Source organism: Dendrobates tinctorius, unplaced genomic scaffold, assembly GCF_039654945.1.
Source record: "Dendrobates tinctorius isolate UK_male_01 unplaced genomic scaffold, ASM3965494v1 ptg000081l, whole genome shotgun sequence".
NCBI classification, from domain to species: Eukaryota; Metazoa; Chordata; class Amphibia; order Anura; family Dendrobatidae; genus Dendrobates; species Dendrobates tinctorius.
In genome coordinates this window covers 210,818-233,664 of record NW_027361749.1, presented here as the reverse complement: position 1 = coordinate 233,664, position 22,847 = coordinate 210,818, and the positions used below count along the sequence as shown (strand labels likewise).

Sequence of the window (22,847 nt, the reverse complement as noted above, 5' to 3'; positions counted from 1 at the left end):
TTCTGGGTCATTTTCTTGTTGGAAGGTGAACCTCTGCCCCAGTCTCAAATCACTTGACAGGTTTTGCTCAAGAATATCCTCGTTTTTCACACCATCCATCTTCCCCTTGACTCGGACCATTTCCCTGTCTCTGTTTCCAAAAACATCCCTGCAGCATGATGTTGCCACCACTATGTTTCACTGTGGGGATTGTGTTCTTGGTGTGATGAGCTGTGTTGGTTTGCCTCCAGACATAGCATTTACCTTGGTTTTCAAAAAGTTCAATTTTGGTCTCCTCTGACCACAGCACCTTTCTCCATACATTTGGGGAGTCTCCCACATGTCTTTTGGCAAATTCAAAATGATCCTTACAATTTTTGTTTAATAAAGTCTTTTTTTGCCCACTTTCTATAAAGGCCACCTATATGGAGTGTATGGATTATTGTGGTTGTATGGACAGATACTCCAGTCTCTGCTTGGGAACTCTGCAGCTCCTTCAGGTTTGCCTTTTGGTCTCTGTGCTGCCTTTGATTAACCCCTTCACGACGGAGCCCACATCAAAGTGAGAGACGCGAGGTGCACCGTACTAGTACGGTTAATGCCCTCATTGCCCTGGCTGATAGTTTTGGTTGGCGTCCATCTTTTGGCAAGCTTGTTGTGGTACCATGTTCTTTCCATTTGTTAATGGATTTGACAGTTCTCTGGGAGATCATCAGAGATTGGGATATTTTTTTTTTTTTATAACCCAACCCTGACTTGTATTTCTCAATAAATTTGTCCCTGACTTGTTTGGAGATCTCATTGGTCTTCATGGTGGTGGTGGTTAGTGGTGCCTCTTAATGGTGTTGCAGCCTATGAGGCCTTTCAGAAAAGCTGTGTATATACTGACAGACCATGTGACACTTAGCTTGCACACAGGTAGACTTCCTTTCACTAACATGGGACTTATGAAGGTAATTGCTTGCACCAGAAATTTTTAGGCGCTTCATAGCAAAAGGGGTGAATACATATGCACATGACAATTTATAATTTAATATATGCCTAGATTTTTCTCATTTCACCAACTTAAGACTCATGCTGATACATCACACACAAATCGGATTTCAAAAATATTTGAACATAGGTTAAAAAAATTTTCGATTTTGAGAGTCCTCATTGGTTGATACCTTTTTAATGGGCAACTGAAAAGATGATAAATCGCAATGTTATTGGAGACCCGAGTAGTCTCTAAAGCTTGCAATGTGTTACCATTTTTTCAGTTACCCATTAAAAGGTATCAACAACTAAGAACTCTCTAATCCAAATATTGTTCTATCTACTAGCTAACCCGGTAGGTACAAAGATATTTATTTTTTCCTGTATCTAAACACAGGTTGTACTTTAGCAAAATAGGTCAAAAGCCAAGTGGGTGATTACTTTTGCAAACCACTGTATCCTCACCTTGGTCACTTTTCTAAATATGTAGAAGGCTTGGCTTAGCTAGCCGCCTGTTACATAGTCTATAAGATGCCAGATGCGTCCCCTAGCTTCTCCATACACTGAAGGAGTCTCTGCCGCAGTGATAGTGTTGTTACATAAGGGTCCAGTATAAAATGTAGGGGGCAGTGTGGACCGAGTGCTTATCGCGTGCTGTGTAAATGGCCGTTACTCTCCATAGTCTGGGGTTTTTTGACTTCTTCATGTGTCCGCTGTAAGCTTCCTTATGTAAGCCATCATTCAAAACTAATCATAAACGTTCTTTTTTATGTAGATGGAGTTTTGACCGGACAAGACTGGTGTTTAGGGAGTAGATATTACTGGGAACCAGGGAGAGGTTTTGGAAGATTTTACTTCCTTTAAAACATAACAGTTCTCTTATTTCCTTTTGATCGATCACAACTAGAATCTTGTGTGTGTTTGCGACAAAACGAGACTGTCCTCCCCAGACCAGCATTGAGAAATGCATTATTACTAATGGCGTGACTCTACATTGCAGTACCAGACACAGCCCATAAACAGAGGGGCGCCGTTTTCATATGTAATTTCCACAACACATAGTATATGAAATGTTCAGGACTGTGGAGTCTATACCCAAGCTCCCAACTAGTTTTATTTTTCCACACTCTCCCTCTTTCCTAAAGGACAAATGTGTGTTACATTAATCTGATAGAAATTTCTAAACTTTTTAAATTCCTTATGATAGCAAATATACAACAAGCTATGCATCTAGTAAACTAGTTCTACTATATATATATTTTATTAATATTTCTGCTTTGAAGGCAAAGTTACATTACTTTTACCCTGCAAATGTTAAACTGTGTATGCCTCATATGACCGACATTTTCTGCATCTTGGAGGCTGTAGATAGTGTGCGTGTGTGCGTTTATACAGTGCCCCATGAAGTTATCCGCATTTCTTCATGTTACACCCTTCAATGTATCTTATTTTGAATTTTATGATACCAATGCAAAGTAGCAAGTATTTGAGAAGTGTAGAGGAAATGATACATGGTTTCTTAATCTATATATGGCTGACTGTGTGTGTGTGTAAGCCCCACCCACTCCATAGCCAATGGAGAGCGGTGGTGGGTTGGAAGGGGCTGGAACTGACTGGGGATTTCTGGTGACAGGAACGGAGGATTTGGTGCTCAGGCGGCAGAGGAGGACAGTGCGGGAGCCGGGGCAGGTAATCAATGCACGGGGGCTGTGGAGCAGGTGGCGGGAGCTTCGAAGGAGGAGGCAGCATCCGCCGAGGGAAGCACAGACCACTTCTCCACGTCCTCCCCCTCTCACAGAGTGCACTCCCCCCGTGTCCCCACATGACTCCGCTGCCCTCAGCCTGTCACAGCCCTGTCATGGCCGGCGGTGGCGGAGGACAGTGTGGGAGCCGGGCGCAGGTAATCACTGCATGGGAGGCCGTGGAGGGGGCGGCGGGAGCTGAGGGAGAAGGCAGCAGCCGCGGACAGGAGGGAAGGGGAGCACAGACCACTTCTCCGCGTCCTCCCCTGTCACCGAGGGCACTCCCCAGTGTCCCCACATGACTCCGCTGCCCTCAGCCTGTTACAGCCCTCTTGGCCGTCGGCGGAGGAGGACAGTGCGGGAGCTGGGCGCAGGTAATCACTGCACGGGGGTGTCCGTGGAGGGGGCGGCGGGAGCTCCGAGGGAGGAGGCAGCAGCTGCGAAGGGAAGTGCAGACCACTTCTCTGCATCCTCCCCCTCTCACAGAACGCACTCCCCCGTGTCCCCACATGACTCCGTTGCCCTCAGCCTGTCACAGCCCTGTCATGGCCGGCGTTCAAGCTGGGCTCACACTGCACAAGGGGGGCTCACAATACAGAAGAGGTTTCACACCACTGCAAGGGAAGGGTGCTCACAATACACGGGGAGGTATCACAATATACAGGGGGTCTCAAAATACATAGGAGGGGTTCTCACTGCAAGGGAAGGGTGCTCACAATACACGGGGAGGTATCACAATATACAGGGGGTCTCAAAATACATAGGAGGGGTTCTCACTGCAAGGGAAGGGTGCTCACAATACACGGGGAGGTATCACAATATACAGGGGGTCTCAAAATACATAGGAGGGGTTTTCACTGCAAGGGAAGGGGTGCTCACAATACACAGGTGGTCTCGCGTTGCAAGGGGAGGGGTACTCTCAAAACAAGGGGTCTCACACTGAACAGGGGGTCTATGCCCGGGCAACGCCGGGCTCTTCAGCTAGTAATATATAAAATAAATATTTTACAAATATAAATATGAAAATTGTGACCTGCATTTGTAGTCAACCCCATTGAGTAAATACTTTTGTAAGACCTCTTTTCACTTCAATTACTGCAGCTAGTCTTTTGGGGTCTGTCTCTACCAATTTTACACATCTAGATGCTGAATTTTCTGTGCATTCTTTGCAAACTAGCTTTAGCTCTGTGAGATTGGATGGTGAGCATCTGCGAACAGCAATTTCAAGTCTTGCCACAGATTCTCAATGGGATTTTAACTCTGGATTGTGACTGTACCATTCAAACACATGAATATGCTTTGTTCTAAACCTTTCCAATGAAACCCTGGCAGTTTGTTTAGGGTCCTAGACTCCAGTCTCAAGTCTTTTGCAGCCTCTAACAGGTTTTACTCTGGTATAGCCCTGTATTTAGCTCCATCCATATTCCAATCAACTCCTGACCAGCTTCCCTGTCCCTGCTGAAAAAAGCATCCCAGCATGATGCTGCCACCATGTTTGCTGGTGGGGATGGTGTTTTTCATGGTGGTGTGCAGTGTTAGTTTTTCCATAATATATTAGAGTTTTGCATTTAGCCCAAAAAGTTCTACTTTGGCCTGCTCTCATCAGAGCACCTTCCTTCACATGCTAGCTGTGGTAGATTTTAGGGTGTATAAAAAGCTAGCTAAAATCCTGTGATCCTAATGAATTGTTACCCCTCTATAAATCACTTGTAACGTCACATCTAAAATATGGGATCCGGTTTTGAGCTGTACGTTTTAAAAAGGATATTTGGAAGTTAAGAGTCAGTTCAAAGGCAGGCAACTAGATTATTATAAGGGATGGAAGGCCTCTCTTGAGAAGAGGTTGGAAAAGTTGGGCTTGTTTAGCTTAGGAAAAAAAGATGTTTCAAAGGAGATCTCATTTATATGTATAAATACATGTGTGGTCAGTACAAAGGACTGGCACATGCCTTATTCCTTCCAAAGACCATACGTAGTACTGGGGACATTCACTATAGGTGAAGGAAAGGTGATTCTAGCAGCTAAATAGGAAAGGGTTCTTAACAGTTTAAAGGAAATCTGTCACTTATTTTTTGCCCTATGAGATGCGGCCACCGCCATCAGGGGCTTATCTACAGCATTCTGTAATGCTGTAGATAAGCCCCCAATGTAACCTGAAAGATAAGAAAAACGAGTTATAATACACTCACCCAGGGGGCGGGGCGGTCCGTTGAGTGTCACGGTCCGGCACCTCCTATCTTCTAGTGTTGACGTCGTCCTCCTTCCTTCATGCCGTGCTCCTGCGCAAGCGTACTGATCTGCCCTGTTGAGGGCAGACCAGAGTACTGCAGTGCGCAGGACTTCTCTGACCTTTCCCTGCGCACTGCAGTCCTCTGCTCTGCCCTCAACAGGGCAGATCAGTACGCTTGCGCAGGAGCACGGCATGAAGGAAGGAGGACAACGTCAACACTAGAAGATAGGAGGTGCAGGACCCGGTCCGTGACACCCGGTGAGTATAATCTAACGTGTTTTTCTTCTCTTTCAGGTTACATCGGTGGCCTATCTACAGCATTACAGAATGTTGTAGATAAGTCCCTGATGGAGGTGGCCGCATCTCATAGGGCAAAAATGGGGTGACAGATTCCCTTTAAGCAGTCAGACTGTAAAATGCTGACCACAAGAGGTAGTAATGGCAGATACTATAACAGCTTTTAAAAAAGGGCTTGTGATTTCCTCAACACAAATGACACTGTGTATTATAGATAATCTAGTGACAAAGAATTTATAATTGGTTGAACTTGAAGGACTTTGATTTTTTTTTTTTTTCTTTTTGTTATACCTTCATTTTCTTCGTATTCACTTTCAATCTTTGAGTTTAAATATGCAATTTTCTAACCAGGCTTAGGACTTTTCTATAGCTGCCTCTGGCTTCATGGAAGGAGATTTCCTGCTGGTCCAGTCTGAAAGTAGCTCTTTAAAGAGGTCATGTTGAAAATGAAATCTAATCTGCAGGCAGAATGTTATAGAGCAGAGAAGCTGATCCGATTGCTGTACATTTTTGTGGGAAAAGTTTCAGCAAAAGTTGTGTTTATTCACTAAAATCCCTGGTGTTTGCCCACAGGAGTCCGGGGGGCGGTCCTACTCAGTGAGTGACCTGTATGACTGCGTGCAGAGATGGTAATCACTCACTATTCGGAATGCTCTCTGGACTCGTATAGTGGGGAAAGAAGTATTTAATACACGGCTGACTTTATAGTTTTCCCACCTACATAGAATGGAGAGGTCTGTAATTTTTATCGTAGTACACTTCACCTGTGAGAGACAGAATCTAAAAATAAAATTCAGAAAATATTTAATTTTACCTTTAGATTCTGTCTCTCACAGTTGCAGTGTACCTACGATAAAAATTACAGACCTCTCCATTCTTTGTAGGTGGGAAAACTGCAAAATCGGCCGTGTATCAAATACTTCTTTTCCCCACTGTATATACATGCAAACTCCAGGGATTTCAATGAATAAAACCCAAGCTATGCTGAGTCTTTTCCCACAACCTATAGATCCTTCTGCTCAGCCTCTCCAGCGCTATACTGTGACCGCTAACCTTGATACAATCGGATCTGTGGACAGGAATGTGACATATTCCCCTTAAGTCGCTCTGAAAACGAGTTGTATAGATCGTTCCACATAGCCTGTCTCTGCTAAAGGTACTTGAGCAGTGCCACCCTGTGGTCACAGTATGCCATTACCGGATGTCTATTCTGACAGTAGAAGTGTCGGCACTAGTGCTGGTGGCCAGGCGATTGTGCTGTGGTGTTTCATTGATCATCTGTCATTTGTTCCTGATTGGTAAGATTAAAGGTGGCGCAATGCAGTGAAATAACCTTTCTGTAGCCTTGAGGTCCCAAGCCTGACACGGCTATAGAGAATACAGAGAGATCACGAGGGTATCGTGTGCCTAGCACATTGTGTCATTCCCGGCACGCGGCTTTGTTCAGGTTCCCTTGTATATTGCAGCAGTATCTGATCTCTGTATAATGATCTGAATTCTCCTTCTGCAGAATCGGAAGACTCTTTGATGGAACGGAGCCCATAGTCCTGGACAGTTTGAAGCAACATTACTTCATCGACCGAGATGGCCAAATGTTTCGTTACATATTGAACTTCCTGCGCACATCAAAGCTCCTCATCTCTGATGATTTCAAAGTGAGTATCACTGTATAAATCATGTGCAGCTTCACAATACAAAGATGTGTGCCCCCCAAAAGAAGAATGCACCCAATATCTGTCACTGGGGCCGATGGTACCATCCGGCCCTCCATGGTGCACTCATGTAGGATTACGGGCGGGTCCACGTGAATTTACATTGTCAATCATCCGTACAGCAGAAACAATCATTTTTGCAAAAGTTTTCTTTAACTTATGAAATACCCTTTTGTTTCATATCATATTAACCTTTAAATAGCGGGCAGATAAAACGCCGCCCACTGAATTCAGAAGAAAGACACTGACACATCGGGACAAATCCCTGGGTGGACAAGTCGTTTTGTAATACGGCGATAATGTTTCTTTGATTGTACAAGACCTAAATGTTACAATTAACACGTCAGGTTATCCAGTCAAGCTTCAATTTTCTAGAAGAGAGAACAAAATTTCAGCTGTACTTCTAGTTATATATACAAATTTTAGGGTAGCACTATTAAAAGCAATTTTTACTTTTTAGGCCATTTGTATTTATAGTAGATTCTATTTACAGGGACCTGTCAGCTTATTACATATGAAAACAGTGGTATGGCTGTGTTTGTATTTGTTCTGAAAATAATTTTTTTTTTTTTTTTTGCCGGGTTCATAAGAAATCTAGCATAGAAATCATATGCAAATCAGGCTGGAAGGGCATTTGGGGTGTGTCAATGTAGTTTGCTTCTTTCAGTTGAATTGACATGCCCTCACTCTACTTACTGCCTGCTTTGCATATATAGCCTTTAAGCCGAGACCACAATGGTCACACCCCTTACACACCCCCCAATCTGACACATGTTCTAGCTATGTACGATCAGTGCCTTTGATGGGAATTCATTTTAAGCTTTTCGAATACTGCTTTTCCCTTCAAACATTAGATGTCACTAATTTGGTGGGGCTCTCAATGACTAGACGGCAGCTCTGTTTGCTGGAGACCATTGATGATATTCTCGGCATCGCCATGGTTGAATGCCTTTGTTCTCAATTCCAGGATTACACACTACTGTATGAAGAGGCCAAGTACTTTCAGCTGCAGCCCATGCTTCTGGAACTGGAGAGGTGGAAGCAGGACCGGGAAGCGGGGCGCTTTTCCAGGCCCTGCGAGTGCTTGGTTGTCCGAGTTGCCCCAGATCTCGGCGAAAGGATTACCCTGAGCGGAGACAAGTCCCTAATAGAAGAAGTTTTCCCAGAAATTGGTGACGTAATGTGTAATTCGGTTAATGCAGGCTGGAACCACGACTCCACACATGTTATTAGATTTCCACTCAATGGATACTGTCACCTCAACTCCGTTCAGGTAAAGTGGAAAATGTTTTTTGTTTTTTTTTATCTGATGCCTTTGTGTTAATCGTTTGTACGGCATGTGATTCGGGGATAAGATGGGCAGCGCACAATACTTTCTGCACATCTCCTGACACCATTACACACAGCAGACTCTGCCTTCAGCAGAACGTCATACAAGGAAGGACTATCTCCATCTTCTGGAACCATTTTTTTTTTTTGTTGCTAAAGTGATAAAAACAACAACTTTACAATAGAGCCTAAATTGTGTTTTTAGATTTTTGTATTCAGCCCCTATTTATACCATAGTAACTGGTAGCTAACAAACTGATGTGTAATTTGGTCCTACAGACTTACTTTTCTTATCTGCCCCCAACTTTTTTTCTACCATGTACTAAGTTACAGGAAGCAGGGGACAGACTGAAGGGGCCAAAAGGACCAAACTAGACTACAAGCAAACCCTGGCCAGTTTTTGAAGACCATAAAATGGTTGCAAAAGGTAGACAGTACCATCAACGCTTCCTTGTAAAAGGCAATGAGTTGAGGTACTGAATGGTCTCCTAGTTTGTGAGCTGCTTTCACATGTTTGTAGAATTCCAGCACAACACATGTAATGTGGACAGAAAGGAAGAATACACCGATTCTTAGTAAACTTCATTGGGCTGTGCCCAGTTGTGTCCTCACCCTTGGGCTCTTTTCACACAGCTTATTTGGTGCATAAAGTACACTACCTTTTATAGTACCAACATAATCAATGAGACTTCAGAAATCTCATGCAAGCGCTGCAGTTTTTTTTCCTGCCCACATTTTTTACCAAGACAGACACACTGTCAGTTTCTCAATTCTTTCAGTGTTTTTGTAGCACTTTTTAACCATTAAAATTATGGTTGTGAAGAAGAAAAAAAAAAAACGCCACTATATTGTATGTATTGTACACAGCAGTTTTCCTGACACCATTCTGGTGTATTTGGTGCAGAAAAAGAATGTTGCAAAAACGTACCGTGTGCACATACCCTTACTACTTTGAATCAAGTGGAAAGGTACAAGCAGTTTCGCCAGTGGAAAGGTACAAGCAGTTTCGCCAGTCCATTATTTCCACAGTAGTAATCTTATTAGACTGTTATATTTGAAATTGTTTTAGGACTTATATTAAAGAGCTTTTACATAGAAGGAAAATAGTGAAGAGATTCCTAATCGGGTACATGACTAAACTCCTCGGGACAGCCCATGTTTATTTTTGGGGCGCCCTTTTACCAGTTCTGGATTGAAATACAATATACTGCATCATCTTGATTAGGTCACAGAGTGTCAGACCCCTTAAAGGCTTTTATGGATTGCAGATTCTGCATGTCATATGTAATAGAGGTAACTAAACCAGTTATTACCCCTTAGATGGGTTTTCCCAAGATATTAAATGATTCCCTATCCATAAATTAGAGAATAACTCTTCCTTCCCTGGGGCTCTAATGACTTGGATCATTACCAATCTTAAGACCAGAGCGGGCTCTTTATAGAGCAGAGATCTATCATGTACACCTCCGCTCTACTCATAGTCTGTCAATGCTGAAGATCGTGGGTTACAGTACTCGGCTTTTTCTTACAGGGCCTTAGACCATGAATGGAGCAGAGGAGAACATGCTTGACCTTCACTCCTTTCAGGTGCCACTCGGTATCGCTTGGGCGCCAGTTGTCAGTTCTTCCAGCAATAAGCAAGTTGAAATTATATTCCCCCCTCCCCCATACACAAGACTAACATAAGTCAAACCCTAGCCTCCTCCTGACGTCTTAAACTCAAATATTTCCCAGAACCGTGCATTCCTTGACCATGACACCACAAAAACACTAGTGCATGCCCTTATCTCCCACCTCAACTACTGCAACATCCTACTCTCTGGCTTCCCCTCTAGCACCACTCCAATCCATCCTACATTCTGCTGCCTGACTAATCCACCTGTCTCCCCTTTATTCCCCAGCCTCTCCCCTATGCCAAGCCCTTCATTGGCTTCCTATCGTCCAGAGGCTCCAGTTCAAAACCCTATGACATACAAAGCCAGCCACAACCTGTCTCCTCCATACATCTGTGACATGGTCTCCCGGTACTTACCCACACGCAACCTTCGATCCTCTCAAGATCCCCTTCTCTACTCTCTTCTTCCCACAATCGCATACAAGACTTCTCCCGTGCTTCCCCCATACTCTGGCATTCTCTACACCAACACATCAGACTCTCGCCTACCATGGAAACCTTCAAAAAAGAACCTGAAGACCCACCTCTTCCGACAAGCCTATAACCTGCAGTGATTCTGTCTTCTGAACCGCTGCACAACCAACTCTACCCTCTCCTAGTGTATCCTCACCCATCCCCTGTAGACTAAGAGCCCTTGCAGGCAGGGACCTCTCTCCTTCTGTACTTGTAGGTCTTGTATTGCTCATGTTTATTGTACTTATCTATATTTGCCCCTTTTCACATGTAAAGCGCCATGGAATAAATGGCGCTATAAAAATGTATAATAATAACCTACCAATATCCATGGGTTTGGTCAATAATCTAACGTATATGGGAGCTCGGAATCTGGCATGTCATGCTTTGCGCTGCAGATCCTTATGTTTTAGCTGAAATAAGTCATGGGGCAGCAGCTCTCTCATAGAGAGCACAGGCGTGCTCGGCTGAACAAGCTCTCTTGTGTATGGGAGAGCTGGCTGAACGACAGGCCAAAGCATCGTTCAGCTGACAGTCATGTCACGTCTGTGGCGAGCTTTATGGTCTTAGGACTCGCCACTAGCGTTTTGTATTGTAGTTTCCTAATTGACTCGCCACCCTCTAAAGCATTGCCTTTTCCTTTTCTAGGTGCTGGAGAGGTTACAGCAGCGTGGCTTTGAAATTGTGGGATCATGTGGAGGAGGAGTGGACTCGTCTCAGTTCAGTGAATACGTGCTGAGAAGAGAACTGAAAAGGACATCTCGCGCACCCTCTGTCATACGAATAAAGCAGGAGCCATTAGATTGAACAGACACTTTTCTTATGCAAAATTGGACAATTTCTTTGCAGTTGGGAATCCGTTTCCACAATTGACACTGAGATAAAGACATTTCCGTCACCTCAAAAAAAAAAAAAAGACATTAAACGCTGTTAAACAGCGGCATCAGGAATACACGTGAGGACGGCAACTGCCGGATATTAAAAAAAAAAAAAAATAATAAACTCTAAAAACATGAAAGGGTACTGTAATACTACACCTTATCCCCTCCCGAGACAATGTACACATGAGAATATTCCACAAGGTGATTTATGGTCATAGTTTATCATTTACAGCCAGTGAAAATAAGCCCTCAGAGATGTGAGGAGCAGAAGACCCAGCGGCCACCTCCATGACCAACAATTGGGGCTTCCCACAAATAGTCATATTTGGGTTATTTATAAAACTAGGAGATTATTTATAAAGCTTTTAAAAAGTGTCTGTTACTTCCGGGAACACCTATCAGCTTCCTACTTTTAATTTCAGACTTGTTTTAGCGCTGATTGGGGTCACAGACAACACTACTGTTACGGTATGAGCTACAGCCTCTGGGCTGTATACAAATCTGCATAGCACATTAAGCCATTTTGTACATTGTTTCTGCTCACCACTTTTAGTTTATTAGGAAAGCGTTTATGATCTGTATCTGATCTTTATTTATGATGGGTTTATGAAAACTCTTTTTCTAAAGGAAAAAAAAAAAAGTTCTGTTTGGGTAACCACTGAGCTTTTGCTTCTGGGAACCGCATGCCCTCAGTGAAGGTTGGAGCCAAATTAGTTACATTGGTACAAGGGGGTTACTAGAGATCACACCCAGTCGGCATTACAAGGAACATTGAATAAAAGCTTTTACTACTTTTATCATTCTCTGACTAGTAAAATTAGCCGGTTTTGCTCGTGCACTCATATGGAAGATGAGCCGACATTGGTATCTTCACCATAGCCAAGATGCATTCCCTACTTGCATGTTGGCAATAACCGTAGACTTTTTTCGGATTAGTTAATAGGCAAGTGTTAACTTGCCAAAGATCCATTTGGGATGATTTTGCACATGAACCTCTTTATTTCTACGTAGATATCATGTAAGTATGGGCACTTCAGCAGTTGGAGTACACCTGTTGCCTACATGTGGTGAAGACGGCCATTTCATCGCATACCTTTATACAACAATATAGTATAGCAACTGGTGACCTCATTCAGACAATTAATTTTCTACCAGTATTGAATGACCACAGTTCTACACAGACCATTAATGAGAACAGTGATTGCAGTGAATTGACTGGTCCAAAAAAGAAAAGTATTTTCTTCACCGCTATATCCCACACGTTCATGGTAACAGAAATGTTATAGAATGTTCACCAGCATGAAAAATGACTCAACTACTGCTAATGGGGTTCTCTGGAACTAGAAACTTGATTTCTATCTCTACTACAGGCCTTTAAAATCAGACTAGCAGTTTACTGCCAGGACAACCCTTTGCTAAACACTATATTCCCTATTGTAGTCAGCGCACAGCAGCTCAGATTGTTATGCCATAAGAGCCTTGTGAGACACGGCGCCAGTACTGGAGCTGAAGGATGGGAGGTGAGTTTAGGGTAAATTATATTTTACATTGGGGAATATAGTATTTAAGAAGTTTTGTTGCAGAAGTAGACAACTGCTTTGAGTCATCCCAACAGAGTTTTGATGTTGATGGCTATCAATTTTGAAACCCCAAAGAACAACTTAAGTTTCATAGACCACAATTTGTACTACAGTCCATCTATGAAGAAACTAAAGCTACTGTCATGGCCGAAAGTGTTGGACCCTTGAAATTGTTTCAGAAAATGCATTTCTCCCAGAAAAGTCTTGCAATTACACGTTTTGTAATGCATATATTTATTTCCTTTGTGTGTATTGGAGCCACACACAGAAACAGTGGAAAAAAGGTACATTGGATATAATTTTCACAAAAAAAAAAAAAAAAATGGGCTGGAAAAAAATGTTGGCGACTTTCCAAAATTGTGGATAAACAACTTTGTTCCAAGTATGTGATGTTTGTTCAAACTCACCTGTGGTAAGTATCAGGTGTGGGCAATATGAAAATTACACCTGAAGCCAGATAAAAGGGTAGAAGTTGACTCAATCTTTGAATTGTGTGTCTGTCTGTGCCAGACTAAGCATAGAGAATAGAAAGAGGAGAAGAGAACGGTCTGAGTACTTGAGAACCAAAATTGTTAAATATCAACAATCTCAAGGTTATAAGTAAATCTCCAGCGATTTTGATGTTCCTTCGTCCACAATGCACAACATAATCAAGAAATTTACAACCCATGGCACAGTAGCTAGTCTCTCTGGACATGGACGGCAGAGAAAACTTGATGACAGGTTACAACACAGCATAGTCCAGATGGTGGATAAGCAGCCCCAATAAAGTTCCAGTGAAATTCAAGTTGTCCTGCAAGCTCAGGGTAATTCAGTGTCAGCATGAACTATCCAAGAGACCCAGGAGGACCCCACTACTGACACAGAGACATAAAATAGACTGCAGTTTGCCAAGATGTACCCGAGTAACCCAAAATCCTTCTGGGAAAAGTGTCTTCAGATCAGACCAAAATAGAGCTTTTTGGTAAAACACATCATTCTACTGTTTACCAAAAATGGAATGAGGCTAAAAAAGAAAAGAACAAAGTAACTACAGTCAAATATGGTGGAGGTTCAAAGATGTTTTGGGGTTGTTTTGCTGCCTCTGGCACTTGGTGCCTTGATTGTATGCAAGGCATCATGAAATCTGAAGATTACCAATAGATTTTGGGTTGCAATGTAGTGCCGTGTTAGAAAACGGTTTGCTTCCTAGGTCATTGGTCTTCCAGCAGAACAATGACCTCAAACATACTTCAAAAAGCACCCAGAAATGGATGAAAAAGTGCTAGAGAGTTCTGAAGTGACTGGCCAGCAATAAGTCCAGATCTAAATCCCATTGAACACCTGTGGAGAGATCTTAAAATTGCTGTTTGGATGAGGCACCTTTCAAATATGAAAGACTCAGAGCAGTTTGCAAAAGAAGAGTGGTCAAAATGCCAGTTCAGAGTTGTAAGAAGCATATTGCTGATTTGAGGAACCGATTGATTGCAGTTATTTATTCCAAAGGGTGTGCAACCAAATATTAAGTTGAGGGTGTCAACAATTTTGTCCAGCCCGTTTTGTGTGAAATTATATCCAATTTGCCTGTTTTTTGCAAAGGAAGTAAACATGTAATTGCAATAATTTTCTGGAGCAATTTCAAGGGTGCCAACACTTTTGGCCATGACTGTACTTCAATAAGCTACACGTTTCTCATGTGTCTAATTCAGTTTCATAAGGAAAAAACATCAAAAGAGTTCCAGAGATGAAAAGAATTAAGCTTTCTTTGGAACGCTTTATTCCTTAACCCGTATAGGATCTATTGTCTTTACATCCTATTGTTCTAATAAATCGGAAATAAAAAAATAAACGGTTACAAAATTGGATTGACCTTTCCCAAAACCCCTTGTATAAGTGAGGTGCTGTCAGAGGGTAGTCTTCCTATAAACTAACATACAAGTATGGGCTGTGGCGTAGAGCAGGGTTCCCCAACTCCAGTCCTCAAGGCCCACCAACAGGTCATGTTTTCAGGATTTCCTTAGTATTGCTCAGGTGATAATTGCATCACCTGTACAATACAAGGGAAACCCTGAAAACATGACCTGTTGGTGGGCCTTGAGGACTGGAGTTGGGGAACCCTGGCGTAGAGGACTCTGAAGCTTATGCACCAGGTTGTTGCATCTGCTGCTCATGGTTACAGTCTACAAACAAAACCGGTCTGTCATCTTTGCCTGCCTACTCCTGAGGACTATGAATTAATAACGATTGGTGGAAGATGGCATTATTCACACACAGAATGTTACATATCTGCAGAAACATCTTTCTAGATTTTCTAACAGAAGTCATTGTTTAGATAGTCTTGTGTGTAAGGGAAGGAGCAGGCAGTGAGAGACTGAAGAAAAGCAGTAAGTGAATGCTTGAATGGAAACACCCACTAAGCTCAGAGCTTGCAGCTTCAATAGAAAAATACTAGTACACATCATATTTAAAAATAAACTTGTTTTTCATGACAAGAGGTACTTTTTTTTATTTCTCCCTTTTTAACTTGTGTTGACAGGTTTTCTAAATCTTTTACTTTCACACAGGCATGAAATTTAGGGATTTTTTGCAATGTGGAGATAACTGGAGAACAAGATCGAATGTCACCAATCTAATAAAGTCAATAAATCGACCTGCTGCTTGCAAAAATTGAACTACATAGGGGTCACTTATAATGGTTCAGATAACATTTAAATCCCAAATCACAATATAAACACGATAGAAGAATGAATCCAATCGTTGCTGTGACTTACTGAATTATCCACTGTGTGGAAAAGTAGCAATTAATCGCTGCAATCTGACCACATTCTCACTTTCCGTGGAGACCTTATTCCCAGTTATTTGTCTGTTTTCATATCTCCAATTCATGTATTCAGTTTGCTTGTGCGAGAAACTTGGTTTAGGGTTTGGGAGGTAAAAGGTATAAACCTAATTTTACATACTCCGACTGCTGTATACTAGTTTATGGTTATGTATAACGTCAAACTATTTCTCATTTTACAGCCCTCTGTTTGTTTTTACACTACTGCCATTTGTAGTTTGGTTAAGTTTTGCCTTTGGAATTTTTAATGGGATTATATTTGGAATACATGATTTTTAGTAAACATGGTGATTAAATATTGATCGTCCTTTCTTGCCTTCCTTCAAGGATCAGATGTTGAGTTGGCAATCGCTCATCTGTATTATTTTTTACTTTTTAGTTGTTAATCATCAATATTGTGATGCTTTATTTTTTTTTTTTTTTTTTTAGAGCTTGATGAATCATTGATTGACTTCATCGGGTCATGCAGTCTACCAGCAAATCGGGTATTATGAGGCGCGCCGTAACTAATGTTTGCAATTATTAAACACATTAACAAATGCTTATTGTGCCCACCTTCATGTTTCTCAGCCTTCTTATAGCGCCATGTTTAGTACACTCTCTAGCAATTTTATTTTTAATTAAAAGGGTTGTCTACCTTGGGGGGGCAATTTTTTTTTTTCTTTACATGCTTTCAAATAAGATAAAATGCATTTTTGCAATTGGGTTTCATTCACAATTTAGCAGAGCTAGGCTATAGAAGACGATGTTTTGCACTGGCTGTCTTTAGCGGCAGAATCATTTAGAGGGGGTTGTATACTTTTTTTTTTTTTTAAATGTATTGGGGACATGATTTTGGGTACACTTACAATTATATACACTCCACAGCATTGAAATGACAACACCATGACGGAAAGGTTGTGGAATTGCAGAAATAAGATCAATAGACATGTAAATGATATGAAAAATGGAAATGAAATTTACAAAATGGCTCAATTTATTAAGTATCAATTATGAGCACCGCATCCAGAAATAGACACATTAACACACCTTGGCTGCTATCAATGATGTTACTGATGATTGTCTGAAGAATGTCCTGTGAATCTGAATGCATTTGGGCAAATGAACCGCTGCTGGCAGCTCCCTTTGCCAATCAATTTATCCTTGCATCAAAGACAAAATCGAGACTACTCGCTGGAGGATAGACCTTTATGCCAGTCTCCATCTATACACCACTCTGTTGTGAATTCGCTTTCTGGCCTACCTCTGGTTACTAGTGAAGGTAGTGGAGCTGGTTATATTGACAGGGGTCGCGAGTTCTCTTTCCAGGCTCCCTCTGGTGGTTACAGGAGGTAATTGAGCTGATCTAATTAACAGAGGCCTGCCACCTGATAATGAGGAGGACGATTGACCATCTGGAGTTTTTGACTGGATTTAAGACAGCCGACTCCCTCTATCCCTCCTGGTGATTTTTTCCTGCCTCCTGAGGTCTTAGTTACCAGCTCAGTCCCTGCATGCTCAAGCTAAGTGTTCTTGTGCTATTGTTCACATTTGATTTGGTTTTGTCTATTCAGTTTTGTGTGGTCAGCCAGCTCCGGCTGGGGCTGTGCTGAATCACCATCCATATGTTACTGCTTGTGTCAGTTTGTTTTTGTCCCTTATTAGATTGGCCTCTTTTTGCTCTGCTTTCAGAATATTCCAGAGTGCTGATATAATGGGCGAAGTCAAGTGACTTCAGTATTTTTCTATCAGACGTGTTGGACATTTTTTGCAGGGTTTTTTGCGTGATTGCAGACAGTGTATTTCCTGTCCTGTCTAGTTAGTTTGGGCCCCATCATTTGCTCAGCCTATTTTCCTACCTGCGTTTGTGTTTTCATCTTGTCTCACTGACAATATATGTTTGGGGGCTATCTATTCCTTTGGGGCCTGCTCCAGGGCAGTTTAGATTTCCCCTTTCTTGCGTTAGGCTTATTTAGTTCTCTGGCTGTGTCGAGGCGTCTAGAATCATCGTAGGTACGCTCCACGGCTACTGCTAGTTGTGTGGATAGGATCAGGGGTCTGCAATCCACTTAGTTACCAACCTCTCTTGTTTTCTGTGGCTTAGCTTGGTCTTGCTTTCCTCCTCAGTGATCCAATCATAACACCACTCCTTATTCCCGTGATTATAGCATGGTGTGGCATAATGTACGGTAGCTGGGAACATCTAGTGTTCATTTCAGGTACACTAACTGCTCCATGCTACATTGAGATAATGGCCGTTCCACTAGTTCCAAGACTACAAGTGTCCCAGGATGCACGTTGCTCCTTCTTTGAGCAGCCTGTGTGTCTCAAACATACTATAATAGTCTGCAGTGTCTCCAGCCTGGTCTCATACGAGGCTGGGCATTGCAAATGGAGCTGCCAGCAGCGGATCTTGCTTTAACCAAGTTCATTCAGCATGGCAGAACATTTCTCAGACAACCATTAATAACCTCCAATAGAAAAGCAGCTTTTCCATGTGAGGTCTATTGGAGGAGGATAATGGACAGGTCTGGTCACTGCTCCTCCACCAGCAGCCATTGTATGGACAGGAGATCTGTGCTGTCTGTGAGGAAAGCTGCAATAACAAGTGCAGGAGGAGAACCTGTCCTACCTATAGAATATTAAGTGTGCACATAATGAGGTCCCCAACCTAGCTGTTGGAGAAAGTGGCCAACACTTTTAATGTTCCCCTCTAATGACATTATTATGACAATTTCCAAATCTACTTTGCATTGTATGAAAAATATAAGTTATTCCAAATATTTATATTTTAAATAATAAAAAGGGGATCTACAATCGACTGAATGAGATCCAACTCATTGCTGTCTGTTTAGTGGCTGAAACCCACCCACCCCTTTTGCTGCAGGCTGTGTTTCTATTGGGTTCTGATATAATTCTACTTGCTAATTGGTACCCTAGGATAAATATAATTCTTAGGCTGTGTGAAGAAGAACCATGCTAACAGCAAAGTATAAATGCCACTTGCAGAGAAATCGCCGTCCATGACTATGTGCCCAGTAGAGCATGTGGACAGGTGTAATCCTAATTGAAAAAAAATGTAATTAGAAAACAAGCAGAATCACTTATTCCTAACTGCATAGCTAATGTTAAAGGGGTGGTCTAGAGAATATAAATTTGCACACAATACTTAAATCAATAAAAGGAGCCATACTTACCCTCAGTGATCCTCCGCAGGACGTAGTTCACGCTCTGAAGCTTAAAAGAAGCTTCATCAAGTTTTTAACCTCAATATATGGAGATCATATTATACAGCACTGTGTCCTTACAATTGCTCATTTTGCCTTTCTACCCAGATAATTCTAAGAAAAATAGGTAATCACATCCTATCCCATCTTAGCAGTACAAGAGTGTTCTTTCAGATTTTAAGTCTGAAGCTGATAAATTCCAAATTCTCAGACACACGTCAGAAATGTACATACATATAGTTAAAGGGGCATTCCCATATCCAAGATCCTGTCCAAAAATGTAGTAGGTGTAATAAGAATAATATTAGAAAATATCTCCAATTAGAAATATAGAATAGTCCTTCTGATTCACTGTGTCACTTACCCCATGTGCAGGGTATTGCAGTAGCTGAGGTATTCATGGTTACGACCACTAACAACTAACTATATGAGTTGTCCTAACCATGGATTCCTAAGCTATCGCAATGCTTTGCACATGGGGTAAGCGACATAGCAAATCAGAAGAACTATACATTTCTGATTGGAGGTATTTTATAAGATTATTACACCCAGGGCCCCATACTGAAAAAAGTTTCAGAGCCCCCTTGAGACTTCACCCAGGTTCCATCCCAGCTTGGCCTCCACCCCTCGAACCGTCCACAGTCCCACCGCCCACTCTTGGAAAAACTCCACTTCTGTACCACATCCTCACCAAATCAAACATTTACAGTTTCCATCACAACACATGCATAGCCAGCAGCTTTTGTTTTGGCCAAAAGCTTTTTTTAATCCACCACCACGACAAGGTAGACTCCTGACCGGGCCCTATTCTACTGTAGCTTATTAAACATTTGTTAAAATATCCAATACTCTCTAGGTATTTTTTATTTATTTTTCAATTTTTAAAATGACCAGTAATTCCACATACAAAGAACAAATTCCCCCGCTCCATTACTAGACCACATATTACCACCAGTGACCGAATAATATCACATACAAGGAATAAATACCGCCACACCATGACCAGACCACATTAACAACATACATACAGCAACCAAATAATACCACATACAGGGGACATATACCGCTGCACCATGGCCAGACCACATATTACCACCACAGTGACCAAATAATACCACATACAATGAACTAATACTGCCATATCATGACCAGATCACATTGCCACCACATAGCGACCAAAGACCACATACAGGGGACAAAAAAAATGCCACACCATGGATGAACCACATATTACCACCACATAGTGATGGAATAATACCACATACAAGGAACAAATACCACTACACCATGACCGGACCACATATTACCACCACATAGTGACTGAATAATACCACAAACGGCGAACAAATACCGCCACACCATGACCAGACAATATATTACAACCACAGTGACTGAATAATACCACATACAAGGAACAAATATCGCCACACCATGACCGGACCACATATTACCACCACATAGCAACCAATTACTACCACATACAAATACTACAATACTGATCATTAACCCCTTCGCACCCGAGCCTGTTTTTGCCTTCGTGAGCGGGCCAATTTTTTCAATTCTGACCAGTGTCACTTTATGAGGTCATAACTCTAGAACGCTTCAACGGATCCTACTGATTCTGACATTGTTTTCTCATGACATATTGTACTTCATGATAGTGGTAAAATTTTTTAGATATGATCTGCGCTTATTTGTTATAAAAAAATCAAAATTTGGCGAAAATTTAGAAAATGTTGCAATTTTCAAACTTTTAATTTTTATGCCCTTAAATCAGAGTGATATCGCACAAAATAGTTAATAACTAACATTTCCCACATGTCTACTTTACATCTGCACAATTTTGGAAACATAATTTTTTTTTTTTTTAGGGAGTTATAAGGGTTAAAAGTTGACCAGCGATTTCTCATTTTTACAACAAAATTTGCAACACCATTTTTTTTTTAGGGACCACCTCACATTTGAAGTGAGTTTGGGGGGTCAATATGACAGAAAATACCCAAAAGTGACACCATTCTAAAAACTGCACCTCTCAATGTACTCAAAACCACATTCAAGAAGTTTATTAACCCTTCAGGTGCTTCACATGAATGAATGGAATATGGAAGGAAAAAATAAACATTTAACTTTTGTTCACAAACATTTTACTTCAAAACCATTTTTTTTATTTTCACAAGTGTAAAAAGAGAAAATGAACCACAAAATTTGTGCAATTTCTCCCGAATACGCCAATACCCCGTATGTGGGGCTAAACCACTGTTTGAGCACACGGCAGAGCTCAGAACGGAAGGAGTGCCGTTTGACTTTTTCAATGCAGAATTGGCTGGAATTGAGATCGGATGCCATGTCACATTTGGAGAGCCCCTGATGTACCTAAACAGTGGAAACCCCCCACAAGTGACCCCATTTGGGAAACTAGACCCCTTAAAGAACTTATCTAGATGTGTCGTGAACACTTTGAACCCCCAAGTGCTTCACAGAAATTTATAACGTAGAGCCATGAAAATAAAAAAATCATTTTTTTTCCATAAAATGATCTTTTAGCCCACAATTTCTTATTTTCACAAGGGTAACAGGAGAAATTGGACCCCAAAAGTTGTTGTCCAATTTGTCCTGAGTACACTGATACCCCATATGTGGAAGAAAACTACTGTTTGGGCACATGTTGGGGCTCGGAAGGGAAGTAGTGATGTTCTGAAATGCAGACTTTGATGGAATGGTCTGCGGGTGTCATGTCGCATTTGCAGAGTCCCTGATGTACCTAAACAGTGGAAACCCCCCACAAGTGACCCCATTTTGGAAATTAGACCCCCCCCAAGGGACTTATCTAGATGTGTGTTGAGCACTTTGAACCCCCAAGTGTTTCAGTAAATTTTATAATGTAGAGGTGTGAAAATAAAAAAATCATTTTTTTTCCACAAAAAATGATCTTTTAGCCCCCAATTTTTATTTTCACAAGGGTAACAGGAGAAATTGGACCCTGAGTTGTTGGCCAATTTGTCCTGAGTACGCTGATACCCCATATGTGGGAGAAAACTACTGTTTGGGCACACGGTGGGGCTCGGAAGGGAAGTAGTGACGTTCTAAAATGCAGACTTTGATGGAATGGTCTGCGGGCGTCATATTGCATTTACAGAGCCCCTGATGTACCTAAACAGTGGAAACCCCCAATTCTAATTCCAACCCTAATCCCAACCCTAACCACAAACCTAACACCAACACACCCATAACCCTAATCTCAGCCCTAACCATAACCCTAACCACAAACCTAACACCAACACACCCATAAGCTTAATCCCAGCCCTAGCCCTAACCCTAACCTGTGTACCTGCTTTTTTTTTCTTTTTGTGACAAGATCGCTGCCCTGCGATCTGACTCATAGTAACGCCACTTCTCCTCTGATCTCACACTGACAGATGATCAGAGGTGAAGCAGTCTTAGTATGTGATAAGATCGCTGCCTGGCACATAATAATGCGACTTCTCCTCTGATCTCACAATGACAGATGATCAGAGGAGAAGCAGCGTTACTGTGTGACAAGATCGCTGCCTGGCACAGCTGTGCCAGGCAGCGATCAGCTGTGCCAGGCAGCGATCTAGTCACACAGTACCGCTGCTTCACCTCTGATCATCTGTCAGTGTGCGATCAGAGGAGAAGCCACGTTACAATGAGTGAGATTGCCGGGAAACAAGCAGCTTTCCCAGCGATCGCTCCCATTGGCTGCTGTGACGCTGACGTCATCAGGACCTGAACCAATCAGGTCTCAATGACATCGGGGGTCCCAGCATGCATTGTGCACCGGGATCCCCACGTTGTAAGGTATGTGGGGGTCCCGGGGGGCACAAAACCGCCGACAGTAGATAAACGTCGGCGCTGCACAAAGCCCAGCAAGCGCCAACGTTTATCTACAGTGAGCGGTCGGGAAGCGGTTAATAGAAAAACACAATTACTATTATCACCGTGACATTAT

At 42.1% G+C, this 22,847-nt stretch overlaps 1 protein-coding gene across 8 annotated transcripts in view; it reads left to right on the top strand.

The window, feature by feature from the left end:
• Nucleotides 1-15,971, top strand: part of KCTD1 (potassium channel tetramerization domain containing 1) — a 187,520-nt gene extending 171,549 nt beyond the window's left edge. For all 8 annotated transcript variants that reach the window (XM_073583702.1, XM_073583698.1, XM_073583704.1 and 5 more), the window contains exons 3-5: nt 6,734-6,878; nt 7,903-8,208; nt 11,041-15,971. In XM_073583702.1, the coding sequence (XP_073439803.1) occupies nt 6,734-6,878; nt 7,903-8,208; nt 11,041-11,199 (610 nt within the window). In that variant the 3' untranslated portion in view covers nt 11,200-15,971. The remainder of the gene's footprint in view (nt 1-6,733; nt 6,879-7,902; nt 8,209-11,040) is intronic.
• The last annotated feature ends 6,876 nt before the right edge of the window (nt 15,972-22,847 follow it).